General features: G+C 44.4%; 1 protein-coding gene across 2 annotated transcripts in view; it reads left to right on the top strand.

Moving 5' to 3' along the window:
* Nucleotides 1–2301: 2301 nt before the first annotated feature.
* FNDC7 (fibronectin type III domain containing 7) overlaps nucleotides 2302–16460 on the top strand; it is a gene marked incomplete at both ends in the record, with an annotated part of 32681 nt that continues 18522 nt past the window's right edge. Inside the window, 5 exons of one of the 2 annotated variants that reach the window (XM_080916360.1) lie at nucleotides 2302–2364; nucleotides 2865–2883; nucleotides 9351–9605; nucleotides 10563–10823; nucleotides 14717–14974. In XM_080916360.1, the coding sequence (XP_080772486.1) occupies nucleotides 2302–2364; nucleotides 2865–2883; nucleotides 9351–9605; nucleotides 10563–10823; nucleotides 14717–14974 (856 nt within the window). The remainder of the gene's footprint in view (nucleotides 2365–2864; nucleotides 2884–9350; nucleotides 9606–10562; nucleotides 10824–14716; nucleotides 14975–16460) is intronic. The other variant, XM_080916361.1, reaches the window with a different exon arrangement.

The following is a 16460-nucleotide window of genomic DNA, read 5'->3' as shown; positions in this document are numbered from 1 at the left end:
GGGGAGGAGGGGAGAAGAAGAAGTTGAATCTCACCAAGGCTAGGTGACTGACATTCTGCATGTAGAGGGTTGGCGTTTCTGGCTCCCCAGACAGGCTCGGAGAAGGAGAAGCCTTACTGGTAAAGAGAGTCCTCCATTTTGTACCAAGCTCAAGAGAGATATCCTGTTAATGGTAGACTTTGACCTTAATTTGCAAGGCCCAAGGGCAAGTCTGTGGGACTGTTTTATTGGCGTAGGATACCTGGATAGTATAAGAAAGCAAGTTGAGCAAGCTATGAGTAGTCAGCCAGTCCACATACTTCCCTATAGTTCCTGCTTCAGTTCCTGCCTCCAAGTTCCTGTCTTGAGCTTCTGTCTCCACATCCCATGAAACACTGTAACGCAGAAGTGTGAGCCAAATGAACCCTTCTCTCCCCAGGTTACTTTTGCTCATGGAGTTTATTACAGCAATAAAAAGCAAACTGGATCCTATGCTTGCCATGGCCTATGTGTAGAAATCAGAGAACAATTTTGTGGCGTTGGTTTTCTCCTTTCACCTACATGTGGGTTTTAGGGATCAAATTCAGGCTGTCAGGCTTAGTGGTAAAAACCCTGTAACTGCTGAGTCATCTCACCAGCCCTCAGATACTTTTTTATTGGGTTTTAAGACTAATTCACACATCTGTGTATATGTGCTCTCGCACACACACACACACACACATACACACACACAGAAACTCTTTTTAAATACATGATCTACAATGTTTCTCTAAGTCTATAACTTGTCTAAATAGCACTACATTCTTGATTGTTATAAAGCCCAATTTGCTGGTTTTATTTTTCAAATTAATCATGTTTTCAATGTTGTATCTAAAAAAATCATTTCCTGGCTCAGCAGGTGTGTTTCCTTTCAAGCTTGATAACCTAAGTTTGCTCCCCAAAAACTCAATAAAGGTGAAAAGAGAGAACTGACTGGAAAAAAAATTGTCCTCCGACCTCTACCCAAACACATGCATACTCACTAGAACATACACATACCACACACACACATACATACCACACACATATACATATATACATACCACACACATACACACACATACATACCACACACATACACATACATACCACACATACACATACACACATGCATACCACACACATGCATACATATACATACCACAAATACATACATACATACTACACACACATACACACACACTTTTTTTTTTTTTATAGAATAGAGTTTATTCAAGTCATGAGGGAGTTAAGAGGGTAGTAAAGCCAGAAAGAGGGAGAGAGAGAGAGAAGAGAGGAGTAGAGGCTGGCCATGAGCATGTGGAGTGGGGGGGGAGGAGGGAAGGGCGAGAGGAGGGGTGGGGGGGAGATCGAGAGGGCAAGAGAGAGAGAGCAAGAGCCACACTTTTTCTTAAAGAAAATCTTTGCCTAATTCAAAATCATAAATATTTTTCTCTACATATTTTTCTCATTTCTGATTTTGTTTTTTTAGGTTTTGGTTCTATTAGTAGTAGTCAATTAATAATTTAAGGGGAACTTCATCAGTCCTACTATGTTTCCCAGGCTGGTCTCAAACTCATGGTCTCAACAGATCCTTCTACCTTCTGAGTAGCTGAGACTAAAATGTGTGTGTGTGTCCCCACATCTAGCTTGGGTTCATTTATTTATGCATTTTTAAGTCTTTGAATTTTTTTTTTTTAATTTTACAGTATGTGCATGGGTGTTTTCCTGCATGTGTATCTATATAAAATGTGTGTGCCTGGTGCCTACAGAGGCCAGAAGAGGGCATAAAATACCCTGAAACTGAAGTTATGAACGGTTTTGAGCTGCCACGTGGTGCTGGGAACTGAACCTAGGTCATTTGCAAGAGTAGCCCGCTCTGCTGAACCCATCTCTCCAACCCCACGTCTTTTTTATTTGTTCGTTTGCTTGTTTGAAGACAGTATCTCAGTAGAGATCTGCCCACCTGTGCCTCCCGGGTGCTGGGAGTAAAGGTCCTGCATCACTGTGCCTGGAGTAAAATTGTTAAAAGAGAGAGCATTGTGCATAGTTCCTTGAAACTTAGGTTGCAGGAGCTTCTCTGGCCGGTTTGGCGTGACTTTCCTGACTTTTTTTCTTTTCAGTCTTTGCAGTACCTGTTCCTGCCAGTCCCCAGTGCCCCTAGTTACAGGTAAGCACTGCCGCTCTCCTTCCAGAGTTTGTTTCCAGCTTTGTGGCCACTTCCTCCTGCTGCGCTTCTGGGAGCCAAATAGGATTCAGTTCGCTGCTGTGTTTTTGTGCAGTGTGGGGGCTGCGGCTAACAAAATGGCAGGAAGACCGGAGAAGTGTTTGTCTTTGATCAGATTCGCTCTCTTCTGTCTGAAAATGGTGAGTCTACCTTTTCAACTACCCACAACTATTTGGGGGGAAAAATATACCCATACATTATCTTGTTCTCTTTATGAAGGGCTGAGGAACAGGGAGATATAACTAGAAATTCCCTTAAATCATACTAAGATGGTACATTCGTGTGCTTGAAATGTAAGGGATATGCTAGAGAAAAGAGACAAGATTATCATTGTGTTTGAAGACCAACGATTCCTGGGGTGGGGGGTGGGATCTGTCAACAGCCTCTGACTTAGTTCAATACACAGATTCAAGGGGGGAATGAAATAGTAACACGATCCGCCCCCAGCCTTTAAGTCCTTTTCAGCGTTGCCTTATGGTAGATTTGAGTGCTGAGAAGTGAGTTGGGCAGAAAGACATGAACGTGAGTGGAGAAACCACTCTCACGGTGCAGAGACGACCATGTTCTGGTTGATACACTTGTTTCGTTCCCCCAAAGGCTGATTTTCCTTATGCTTATCTTTCTATATTTTCCTTTACAGGTTATTTCATCCAAAACAGGTAACGATGAGATTCGAGTTTTTTCTTCTTCTATTTGATTTTCTTCTTATACTGTTGGTTCATGGGCTGTTTCGTATATAGACCATCTTAGAGGGCAGGCGTGGACATTCTCTGAGCGTGCATGCTGGATGCTATTGCCAAACGGTGCTGGGGAGAGTATACTTGGTAAATTAGGGTCAGTTTTAAAACACTTTGGAGGTATTGTGAGCACCATAATACAGTACCACGGCTTCATCCAGACAGCTGTGAGCAAACCAACGTAACGACCGGTGTTCCAGCCAAACAAATAAAATCTCACTTGGAGAATCTTGCTTATATAACTTCCCTACTCAATTACACCTTCAGGAAGGTCCCCTACCAAGAAGAAAGCCTTTGTTCTGGGTGTGGTGGGGCACACCCGCAATTCCAGCACTTGTAAGGCAAAAGCAAGAGGGTCAGATGTTCAAGATGGATGCATAGAGGTTTAGGGGCAAACCTGGGCTGCAGGAGAACCTATCTCAAAAAAATAAATAAATAAAAATAAAAAACTAAAAGCAAACCAGAGAGTGAAAGATAGCTTTGCACATCTAGTCTTATGTACTGAGATCTACACAGTAATACAGTGATTCAGATTTAAAAAGACATTTCCTTATTTACAAAATATTTCAAACACCTTTTTTTTTTCTTGAATAAATGGACTGAAGGCCACAGTAAATTTTCTAGAAACTTTTCCTGCCTCATACACCCAGAAGTCTAAGTCTACAGGATAGGAATTTATGTTAAACAGGTTTTAGATTATCTGCAAAATCAACTGTTTTAGAGATTAACTCTCACGGTGATTCAACCCACTTTTATTATTTGGTTTATTGTTTTTGCCAACACCATAAAAAAGAAATTGTAGAATTAGAAAATTTTAAATTAAATATGTGGCTGCATTTTAATGTTTTATAAAATCCATACAAACATAGTTGGTTTTGGTTTTTTTGTTTTGTTTTGTTTTATCTTTTGTTTTGTTTTGTTTTGGGGTTTTTTTTGTTTTTTTTTTCCAGATAGGATTTCTCTGTGTAGCCCTGGCTGCCTAGAACTCACTCTGTAGACCAGGCTGGCCTCAAGCTCAGAGATCTGTAGGCCTCTGCCTTCCAAGTACTGGGATTAAGGGTGTGGACCACCCACACAGCTATATAGTTGGGTTTTTAAAGTAATTTTTTCATTTATTCCTACTCATTATAATATTCTTTACATTAATGTGTATGAGTGTGTTGTCTGCCTGTATGTCTGTGTACTAGGTGTGTATGTGGTACCTGAAGAAGCCAGGGAGGGCATTGGATCACCTGGATTGAGGTACAGATGGCTGTGAGCCACCATGTAAATTCTGGGGTTGAACATTCCTCTGACAAAGCAGCCAGTGCTCTTAGCTGCCGAGCCCTCTCTCTAACTCATTATACTGTTCTAAAGAGCCCTATATGGTTGGCCGGGAAGCTATGAGAAAGATTGTTTAACTACATTCCTAATGATTTATATCAGTTTTATTTGTTTTGTTTGAGATGAGTCCCTCTGTTGCCCAGCCTGGCTTTGAATTGTTACGCTCAAGGAAACCTGGCTCAGTCACCTGACAAGCTGGGACCGTATACACTTGCTCCTCTGCTGGGTTTGTAAGTGATGTTTATAAACACCAGCCTTAAATAGCAAAATCAAACTTACTGTGTCTTACAAAGTCCCAGTAAACCCAGACCAACTGAGACCTTAGAATGGACTCCTTTTAGTCCCAACATGACCCCATTTGGAAATGAGGTGGGAGGCCAGATTTTAACACCAGTGATGCTGTTAGTGGAGTTATCTTGGTTTTTTCAATACGTGGGCTGTGTCTGATCTGTACTGTGTAGAAAGCTTCATCTTGGATATGTATTTGATTCTCTTTGGGCTCAGCATCACTGTTGATCTGTGTCTGGGCGCTGAGGACTATGAGCTGATTTAGGTTCTCTGAGTTGGTCAAGAGAATCAGAGTTTCATTTTGAGTGTATTGTGTGGTGGGATGAACTTCTAGAAAATAAAGTCTTCCCTCTTATTAATGGAGATGTCTGATACTCATCTTCTCAGCTCTCTCTCTTTCTCTCCCTCCTCTCTCTTTCAGACATTTCGAGAGTAGGGAAAGAACTCATAACTTCTATCATTTCCCCCCAAATTTTAATAATGCTAAAAATGATATTGTTAAAGCAGGGTGTGCTGGTACACACCTTTAGTACCAGTTCTCTGGAGGAAAAGGCAGGTGGGTCTCTAAATGGGGATAGCTAGGGCTACACAGAGAAACCCCGCCTTAAAAAAACAAACAAAACCAAGTGGGAATCCCCTGTTACTATTAAGTGATAATAATATAATATAATTAATATACTCTAACATACTCATCATTCAGCTAGGTAGGTAGCACAGTAGTAGAAGCTTAGCAAGTGAGAGACCTTCATTCACTTCTACAGCGCCAAGGGTGGAGGGCAACAAAGCCTGGCTCCCTCCATCAACAAGAATCTCCAAGCCTCTTTAGATAAAGGCACAGATGCTGTTTTTAAGAGTGATAGTGCCAATAGGTTTGCCTGCTTCCTCAGACTCAGATCCATCCTGTCATCTCTCCCCTCTCAGGTTCCAAAGTCCTGCTTTCATCTTATTTTATTTTATGGCAAGGCTTTATATCCCTCAGCTTAGTCTGAAACTCACGATGTAGTCAAGGATGACCTCGTACTTCCTACTTCTACCTCTTAAGTACTGGGATTGTGGACATGCACTAGATGTCTGCAATACTAGGAATGGAGCCAAGGCTTTGTACATGCTAGGCAAGCACTTTGCCAACTGAGCCATATCCCTAGCCACTGAAAAGCTACTTTGCTTCTTCTGTCTCCTGAGGGTCTGTTGGTACCTGTCACAGCACCAGATCTACCTACCAGCCCATCCTTCCCACGGAATAAATGCCCCCAAAGTCTGTCCCACCTGGTCTTTTTTCTGCCACACGGGGACTGAGCACTCAGACTCAGCTGCATACAGCAGATGATTCCACTCTGACATACTTAGACTCCCAGTCGGAGTTCCTGCCGGCGCCATTCTCCTGGGAATGCTGGGATTCTGCTTTGTGTCACCTAGAGCAACAGTTTTCAGTCTTTCACAAGGGTGGCCTAAGACCATCACAAAACACAAATGTTTACATTATGATTTATAGCAGTAGCAAAATTACAGTTATGAAGTATCACTAGAATAAAGTTATGATTGGGCGTCACCACAACATGAGGAACTGTACTGGGGGTTACAGTAGGAAAGTTGAGACTCACAGTACCAGAGAGCTCAGGTGATTTGCTTTTGTGGTTGCCACTAGTCAATCTTCTGAGAGCCAATTGTGAGTCAGGCATACTCTTTGTCTCTTGCCTGTGTTCACCCCAGACTCCCCAGAGTTTCACATTTACCCTCCCATGGCTACGCTGTGTGATCTGATTTTTCCAAACTCATCCACACTTTCTTACCTGGGTAGATGTACTCACGTCAGCACTAGCTAACACACACACATACACACAGATGGGAGGGAGGGGGAGCTTTCAAAGTACCTTCACATACTCTTTTACTTAATCTTTGCAATAATCCTAAATTATATACATATATAATGTATTTCACATTTCAAAGTAATTCTTGAAAAGCAGATATTGCCAATCACACAGCAAAGTTTCTAAAAGACACTTATGCTCAAATGTCCTGCTTTACTCTTACACAAAAGTGAAAAGCAGAGGTGTGCCTTAAACCAAGAACTTCTGAATCTAAATCCTTTGCTATTTTTCTACCCCTAATTTTCACTCTGCTGATACAGGTACAACTCCTTCATAACTCAGTTCGGTAGGAAAATTTGGAGTTCTCAGCCAGTATGGCTGCCTGTGGGAAGATGACCTGTGCATGCTGGCCTTTGGCTCTTTCCCATGAATGCAGCGTGGGGCCTTCTATGACTGCAGCTGGCCATTTTCCCAGGAAGTTTGTTCATTCCAATGAGCAGGCCTATCTGTCACAGGAGATAAGATAAACTGTGGGACAGAGGAAACAGAAGGCGTTGAGAGACACCAGAAAATGAGAAGAAAGGCCACACAGACCACAGGGAAATGACTTGGGGAGAGGAGGGGTATAAGGAGCTTGCAGATGAGAGATAGGTGGTGTGAGAAAGAAACCCTACTGGGGTTTATTGTTCTGAGGGGCCAGAAGGGGCATCTGCTCTTCCTGCAGAATTAACTTCACTGGCAAAAGGCCACCAGTGTCCTCTCCCCCAGAAACACACAGACACACACACATACACACACACACACACACACACACACACACACACACTTCCCCAGCATATATGACCAGCATGATTTTCTTCTGTGACAAGATACTCCTGGATGGTGTTTCAGAAATATCTGGCCAGTGAACAGTGGAGACTTTGTTCATTTTTTGCAGCTTAGTTATTTCTTGAGAGGCTGCCAACATAAATTCTCTTGACTACTGGGGACAGAAAGAGAAGGTTGACTGGATTGTGTTCCTAGGGATTGGGCCAAGGTGAGGCCAGAAAGAGTAGATGCTGGCAAATCATTTAGCTTTTATCCTCTCTTCTCCTATATATAATTTTGCACTTAATCTCTTTATTTGGTTGGCTAATTGGTTTGGCTTTCTTTGGTTGTTTTTGAGACAGGGTTACAGATAGGCTGGTCTTCTCCAATTTGAGAATGACCTTCCAGTCTCCCTCCCTCCTCCCCTGGAATTGCAGATGAGCATGCTATACCTGGCTTTATGGTGCTGTTTGTTTGTTTGAGATCGGATCTCTGTAGCACATTTAGGGCTCAAACTTAAGATCCTCCTGCCTCAGTCTCCCAAGTGCTAGGTCACAGGCATTCACCACCACCAAGTCCGGCTTGTCCTTCAGCTTTGTATTTGGCACGCAGTGACATATGTTACAAGGCTGAGAGCCAGCTTCAGAATTAAAACCAGCATACATTTATTGATGCCTACTGTTTGGAGCTACTACACGATCCAGGACGTGGTGTGTGTGTGTGTGTGTGTGTGTGTGTGTGTGTGTGTGTGTTCATGGATTTTCTGAAATGGTAAATCTGATTCTTACCCTGTATGCTATGTTCCACCTTATATTAGAAGCAGAGGACTCTCTGCTGTGCTCATGACATAAACATTTCCCTCTCCATGGCGAACTGGGATAGCCCCAGAAGGGCTTCAGTATCTAAAGCTCACACTGATGATGTATTTTGATAGACAAAGGAAGAAGAAAGTTAATTTTCTCGTATAAAGAAGAACCTAAACATTGCTCTGCTCTCACAGCAACACAGCATTCAGTTCTTCTTTCTCCTCTGTCAGGTTAGAGCCCGCTTGGGAAATGTGCAGTTATGAGAAAGTGCCCACAGGCACAGAGAAGTGGGCACGGAGGCCTCAGCTAGAAGCAAGGCAGCCGTGTTGGGCAGGAGGGAGATCACTGACAAAGCAGCCTTGGAACTCACAGAATCCTCTGGAATAAAAGGCCTCCAGTATCCTTTCCCTTTCTCCATGCTTTTTCCCACAGTCTTTTCCAGTCCTCTATTATTTAAAAGCATAAAAAGCACCCAGGACCCACGGGCAGCTGGGAAGTGAAGGTTGTGCTCCAGCTGATTTTTGGAAAATGGTGGTTCGTCCTATCTTTCCTGCTCTTTCTTATTCTGTTTTTACTCCTGTTTTTCATTTGTTTGTTTGTTTGGTTGGTTTTGTTTCTGGTTTTTTTTTTTTTTTTTTTTTTTCCAGACAAGGTTTATCTGTTTAGCTCTGATTGTCTTGGAACTCTCTTTGTAGACCAGGCTGGCCTTGAACTCAGAGATCCACCTGTCTCTGCCTCCTAAGTACTTGAATTAAAAGGTATGCACCACTGTTTTTCTGTTTGTTTCTCTTTTTTTTGTAACAAGTTTATGTATATATTTATTTAGTGTGTGTGTGTGTGTGTGTGGTGTGTACCTGCATCCTACAATGCCCATGTAGTGAGCACCCACATGCTACAGTGCCCATGCAGAAGTTAGAGGACTTCAGATTCAGTTTTATTTTTCTAATATGTGTGTCCTGGGGAACAAACTCAGGTCATCAGATTTGGTGGCAAGGCTTCTTGCTTTCCAAGGCCTGGCATCAGCCGCTTTCTTCTTTCTTTTTGTGATTCTGGCTGCGAGCCCCGGGGATTATGAACACTCGGCAAGTGCTCCACCACCGAGCTACAGCCCAGGACTTATTATAATAGCCATTGTTGTTTTAAACTTTGAGACAGAGTTAGTTGAGTTGCTAGGCTGGCCTTGAATTTCAGATCCTCCTATCTCCAGTCCTACGTAGCTGGACTGCAGGTGTGCAACACCACACCCAGCTCACGTTCAAGGGAAGACACCAGGATTATGTAGTTTAGACAGGAAGTGACAAAACATGTCATCCTTTTGGATATCCTGCCTAACATACAACTTCAAAATATCTTTTAGCTCCTGAAATACCAACTATTGATCAGGCATATTCAAAAATCAGCAATAGTATCACCGTAGAATGGACTACCGTGCCAGGGGCCACTAGTTACTTGCTCACAGCTGAAGATGGGGACACAATCATTGAGACCACAGTGACCAGCTCTCCAGGCACTGTGACGGGCCTGAAGGCTGCAACCTTGTACCAAATCACCATCAGATCCATCAGTGCTTCTGGACGAAGCCAGGCTTCATCTCCAAAGCAGGCGAAGACAGGTAGGTAGCTGGATTCTCAAGTTGTCTGGGTGGTGGGTTGCAACTTAGAGCAGTTTTTAACAGCACTGGGAATGTGTGGTGTGGTTCGTGCACAAGTGAGTTCCACTATGCAAGGCCCAGAGGCAAAAGCCACCAAATGTTCTTTTTGTCAACTCAGCAGTTTGTGGAGAAAGCAGCATTTAAATGCCTAGCAATTTGCTTTGGGATTTAAAACCCATTTCTGGGCAACTTTAAAAGCAGAATGCCTCTAAATCCCCGAAAAAAGCAATTTCTGTTTTTATCCATGCCAAACAGAGATTTTGTAGTACCTTAGTCACATGGCAGATACATTAACAAATGAAAGTTTGGGGGTTTGCCTGTCAGCCTTAAATTCACTTCATAAAGTCACATCTGGGCATATTTCTGAAAATCTGTGTGCAGGGATTGGTGCATAGCTCAGGGGTCGAGTGCTGGCCTAACATGTATAGAGCTCTGAGTTCACTCTCAGAGTTGAAAAATAGAAGTTATGTGCACACTATTTATACGGACACTTTATCTAACATCTTACCAACTGCACCTCGGAAGCACTTCCGGGTGTATACTGGTGTCTCCCTCGGCATAGTTTTTGAGTCAGGGTAGCCTACCTTGACCTAAACTCAACGCAATTCTCCTGCCTTGGCTTCTTGAATGCTGGAATTATAAGTGTGTACCACCACGCCTGGCTTATGTTTCCACATGTCTTCATCATTTATTATTAATATACACTTAAGTAGTTTTTCTAAAAATCATATTGTAGGACAAACCCGGGGCCTCTACCGCTGAGCTATATCCTCAGGGCCAGTTAGATATTAAGTTGAACTCTGCCATTATAAATGAATAATGTGGATAATCAACCTGCATTTATTTATTTCTCAGTCACTTGAAGTATTCTCCACAGGGTTTTGCAACATAAATTCACTGTTTTGTTTTTACTTATAGTGTTGGCTGCGCCAATTCTGGAAGTTAGCTCTCCGAGTCCAGACTCCATCCTTGTGAGCTGGGACGCCGTATACATGGCGATTGGATTCTCTGTGTCTGTAATGCGAGCCAACGGCTTGGGGAGAATTTGGAAAGAGAACACTACCAACACCTCCCTGACCTTCAGCAGTTTGGATGCCGGGACTCTCTACACTATAAAGGCCTATGCGTGGAATGCCAATGGGATCCCCGGGGATGACTCCACCCGCAATCAGAGAACCAGTAAGTGCGTCTCAGCTCAACCTTGAACCATCTCTCATTTTTGATTGATGAGGGGGCTGGGCTCCGCAGCTGAGAGCAACGCCGACTGGTGCGCACAGCAGCCGGCAACGGCTGTTTAAATTTCTTAGGAAGTTATTTATAGGGCCTTGAGTGTTCCTCGGCAGCAGTTCAGACACTCACTGCATGATGCGGAGCACACTTTCCCCTCTGAGAGCCAAGTCCGCTGTAGCGTGCACATTCCAGATCACAGAAGGGAAGGATACTCATTGGCGTGACCAATCCTTCCTCGTCCCTTCCTGGTCTTGCTACGTCCACTAAAAACACCCCACCCATCTAAACTTAAAAAAAAAAAAAAAAACAACCCAGAGGCATTTAATGCTCTGTGCCAACCTGAAGCCAGCATTGTTCTAGGGACATATCTAGGGACATTGCTATAGGAAGAGTTCCTGCTGCTCCTATGGTTGACTTGCGAGTCCGTGTTTTAGATACATTTCCGGACAGCTCCGTGAGAGTGTAAGGTGTTCTCTCACTACTCCGCCCTAGTTAAACGGGGCACTGGTAGTTGGGGGAGGCGGGTGTTCCTATGCGTGAAGACTAAGTCTGAACTCTGAGCTGCTAGAGTGAGTGTGAGGAGTGAGAGAGAGCAAAGGTGTGTGGGTGTCCGTGGCAGGTGTGTGTGTTAGGGGGTGGGGGAGTTAATGCTAGGCTTTCACCTGATTAGATTTTATCTCGTAGGGGAGGACCCAGGAAATGTAGGAAGAAACTGGAACTAGTTTCAACTTTCTCTAAGTTTGAAATGGAAGTCATACTGTTTATAAGCCAGGCAGAACTTCGGGAGAAAAGGTTTGCCTGTGTAATACTCACCCAGGAAAAGGTTTGCCTGTGTAATACTCACGCAGGAAAAGGTTTGCCTGTGTAATACTCACGCAGGGAAAAGGGGGGCATGCTGCCCTAAGGTGAGTCACGATTGGCTTGGTGAACCAGGGCATCTGTGCCAAGCCTTCCTGGCCCTTTAGTAACTGGCCTGCCCTGGCCTGTCCCCTCCCCTCTCTCCCCTTCCTCTCTCTCCCCTCTTCTCCTATTTCCCTTCTCTTTCCCCCACCTCACCCTCCTACAAACATTTAGCTTCTGGGAGTAAAAAATGAAACATGGCAAAAATCCCTGCACCCAAAGAATGGACCCAGTCCAACGACACCTAACTCAGCCCTCACAGTTATGTGTAACAAAAGCTTTGCTAGGACATGCGTGGCAGAATGTGCACAGGAAGGAGCTTCCACATCGGAGCAGGGAACAAGAGAGCCACCAAGTTTCTGTTTGAATAACAGTTTCATCTGTTTGGGGGGATTTTACCCATTTTGATATTCACCTTCAATGTTCCCTATAACTCCTCCTCCAGACCCACCTCCTCACCCCCAACTCCATGCTCTCTCTTTTTTACAATGTATATAGGGCTCCCCCCCCCACCCCCGCATGCACGTTTGTTCACGATGTGCATGCTTGTTGCCCAAGGAGGCCAGAAGACCCTCTGGAGCTGAAGTTACAGACACCTTCCAGCCACCATGTAGATGCTGAGAATCAGCACTCCCTACCCCATCCCCTAGAACCACTGCAAGTGCTCTTAATCCTGGGGCCATCCCTCCAGCCCTCCGACCCCTAAAAATAACCCATCAAATCCAATTTATGCTCTTTCTGCTGGAGCTGTTGGCCCTTGGCTGACCCATTAGGGTCCCGCCCTTAATTCCTTCCCCCTCCTCCTGGAGCCTTCAACTGGCAACAGTTCCTCCGTGCTGCCCCCTCCACGATGGAATGCTTCCTAGCTCAGCCCTATGCAGGCCTTGGGTAGCAGCCATACATAGCTCCTTGAGTTCACTCCTCAGGCATTTTGACAGGTCCAGAAGACACTGTTTCATCTCCCAGACCTGTGTCTTTCCCTCCCGTTCTACTCTTCCTTTTTTTCTGGGACTGTTCCTGAGACTGAGGACAAAGGTGAAACAGTTGTTACCACCTGCTCCCTTCTTTCCCATTCTTTTGTTTCTCAAGGAGGTTTTTTTTTTTTTTTTGAGACAGAGAGTTTCTAGCTAGTTTCTGGCTTCCTTGGAACTCCGTCTGTAGCTCAGGCTGGCATTGATCCCTGATTGTCCAGTGCCTCCACCTGCCCGCCACCACACCTCGTTCTGTCTCTCCATGTTTTATACAGTTTGGATTTAGTCTGTATCCGTTTTCTAGGGCTGCTGTAAGAACATATCACAGGCTGGATGGCTGAAGGAACCGACAGTTGTTGTTCCACAGTTGTAGTGTCTAAGCCTAAACCTCTGGCCCTGGCAGAGCCGCTTCCTCCTGGGCACCGAGGAGAGATAGGCTCAGATGTATCTGTCCCCTCAGCCTGTGTGGCCATTTTGTTCACCTGGTGTTTCCCCTACATACATGTCTCAATTCCTTCTCTTTATAAGGACATCTATCGTGTTGGATTATGTCCCATCCTTTATGACCTCATTTTAAATAACGTCTATCACCTGTGACCCTATTTCCAAATAAGGTCACTTTCTGAAGGGGCTAGGCACTTCTGAATCCTGGAGCACCCAGCTCAGCTCTGACCGTGTCTGATACTCTAACTCTTTCCCCCAGGTCTCCTGTGCTTTGGTTGGAAAGTTGATTGTCTTTTTTTGTTTGCTTGTTTTGTTTTTCAGGACAGGGTTTCTCTGTATAGCCCTGACTATCCTATCGATAGCTCTGTAGACCAGGCTGGCCTGGAACTCAGGGATCCCCCTGTATCTGCCTCCTTAGTCCTGGGATTAGAGTCATGAGCATCCTCCTGTTTGTTTGTTTGTTTTTTTTTTTTTTTTTTTTTTTTTTAGTAATTTTTGATGCTTTCTACACGGTGTAGAAACCCTGTGTGTTTTCCTGCCATGACACACACACAAAGGTCAGAGGACAATTTCCCAGTTCCAGTCTTTCTCCTACCACGTGGGTTCTGAACTCTGGTCGCTGAGCTTGGCAGTAAATGCCTTTACCCACTGAGCTATCTGGCTGGTTCAGTCCTCCAGGGTTATAAACGGTCTAACCATGAAGACATCAAGGCATGTTTAGAAGAATGAGGGGAAAGACTACCTTCACTCATGGACTTGAGCCTTTCCTAGCCTTTGATTTAGAATGGGACATCTGCTTATCTAGAAACCACTGTGAACTAAAGGCTGTAGAAAGTAAAAGTCGGCAGAGGTCAAAAATAGAAGTGTGGGGGTGTTTGGGGGGATTGAACCTTCTCCTCCCCTCTCTCGGCAAGCATTTTACTACTCAGATGCTTTTTCAGCTCAAGAAATGATACATTTAGCTTCATGGATCAATAAAAAACAAACAAACAAACAAACAAACATGTGACCTGTGTGACAACACATTCAGATAACCCTTTCAGCCGTTCACATGAATGTGCTGATTTTATTCTTGTCTGGTTGGTTGCTTGGTCTTTTTGACATGGGGTCTCTCTGTGTAGTACAGGTTGGCTGTGAATGTCCAATGTCCCTTCCTCAGCGGCACCCCAAGTGCTAGAATTACTCTCCCAACCCAGGCTTCTTAAATGTTAATCTTCGCCAATTCTTAGGTAATATATTCACGCATCCATAGTATGCTTTTAAGTGTCAGTTATGTGTTAAATAAACACTGCTCATATGTCCATCTTTACAAAATGAATAGAAAAAGATTAAATGCAACAACAGAGGTCACGTAGCTAAGGATGAATTTGCACAGGAATGGCCATTATGTTATCAATCCCCAGACACAAAGTCCCATCTTAAGCTCTGGACAACTTAACGTTATCCAGCTCCTGCAGTCTCTTATCTCCTGATTGCCTCAGTGTTACTAAACTAAATCTTATGTGGTTTTCTGTTTCTCAAAAACAGGTCCTCGTGCCCCTGCCAACATTCAAGTCTGCTTTGACAGCGGGGCCCTGAAGGCGTCTGTTTCATGGACCCCGACAGAAGGAGCGTTCAACTACACTGTGGTGGCATGGAGCGACTCTTCCCAGAGGAGCTGCAGCACAGCCCTCAGCTCCTGTAGCATCGGTTCCTTGCAGTGTGGGACAGAGTACCTGATTTCTGTCTCAGCAAGTAACGATGCTGGGTCCAGCAAGTCCTCCTCTGCACCGTCCCTGAAGACTGGTACGTGAGAGAGAAGGAAAGCCCTGCAGGGCTGGTGAGCAGTGCCTGCCATAAGGGAACAGAAATCCCTAGCGAGGTTCTAAAACAGGCTGGTCTCGGCTGGGCATAGCCTGCTCTCAGCTGGGGATAGCCTGTTCTAAGCAGGGCATACATTTATATTAACATTTAGGAGGCTGAAGCAGGGGGATTGCCATGAGTTTGAGGCCAACTTGGGCTCATACTAAACACTAAGCCAGCCAGGGCTATATAGCAAGAGCATGTCGGAAAAACAGAAAAGAAAGGCTGTCAAGATGGCTTAGTGGGGAAAGGTGCCTGCTACAAGAGCCTGAGTTTGATCCAGGAATCTACACAAAGGTGGAAGGAGGAGAGGAGACCAACGCTACAAGCTGCATCTGTCTTCCACATGCATGATGTACCCTTCCCTGCCACATTACACACACACACACACACACACACACACACACACACACACACAAATGGTTTTTTAAAAGAAAAGAAAAAATGAGCTAATCCTGGTCTAAATGAAAGTATTGATCTGGGGACTTTGAGGACTGAACAGTGCGGAGGGAGAAACATAGACAGTACTTGCACCAAGCACTTAGACTGTTCACAAGCCTGGCCTCTGTGCCTGGTCTTTCACTGAGTCTCTTATTTTGTTCTATGCTGTTTAGTTCTACTTTTAGAGTCAAGGTCTCACATCGTTGCCCAGGCTGGTTCTGAATCCTAGACCACAAGAGACCTTACATCAGCGGGGACAACGGTGTTTGTTATCATAACGGGCTTTCTTCCTTAATTTTTAAAGTTTTGGAAACTCTAAGATTCAGTTTGTTATTTCCAGCTCTGTGCAGTACAAGTAGCTAACTCTCTCTCTCTCTGTATGTGTGTGTGTATGTGAGTGTGTGTGTATGTGTGTGTTGTCATATGTGTATGTCTGTGTGTTTTATGTGTTGTATGTTTGTATCTCTGTGTGTGTTTGTGTGTATGTAGGTATGTGTGTGTCTATGTGTACATGTGTCTGTGTATATATGTCTGTATGTGTTTTATGTGTTGTATGTATGTGTGGTGCATGCATGTAGGTATGAGGATGCCTGCAGACATGTGTGCACCCGTGGAGGCCAGGACATCAGGTATTCCCCCTGTCACTCTGCCTTCTTGCTTTGACAAAGACTCGGCCTTCTCTCGCTTCACCAGAAGCACACCTGCTTGGCCAGTGAGCCTGGAAGATCTGCCTATCTCCATCCACGCCTGGGGGATCACGTGCATATGCATACTCAACTTTTCATGTGGTTCTAGGGGTTTGAACTTGGGTCCTCGTGGCTAAAGAGAATATTCTGACCCATGAAGCCATCTCTCCTGTCCCTAACTGGCTCTCCTTGACATGTTTCATGACAAAGGCTTGGTAGGAACTGTTTTTAAAACTAAAAGATGATCGATTTCTAGATCTAAATGTGTCTAAGTATTTCCCCCATTCTTTTTTCTTGTTGGA

This window comes from Micromys minutus (assembly GCF_963924665.1).
Source record: "Micromys minutus genome assembly, chromosome: 4".
Lineage (NCBI taxonomy): Eukaryota > Metazoa > Chordata > Mammalia > Rodentia > Muridae > Micromys > Micromys minutus.
Note: the sequence above shows the minus strand (reverse complement) of the source record. Positions and strands in the feature narration are given on the sequence as shown.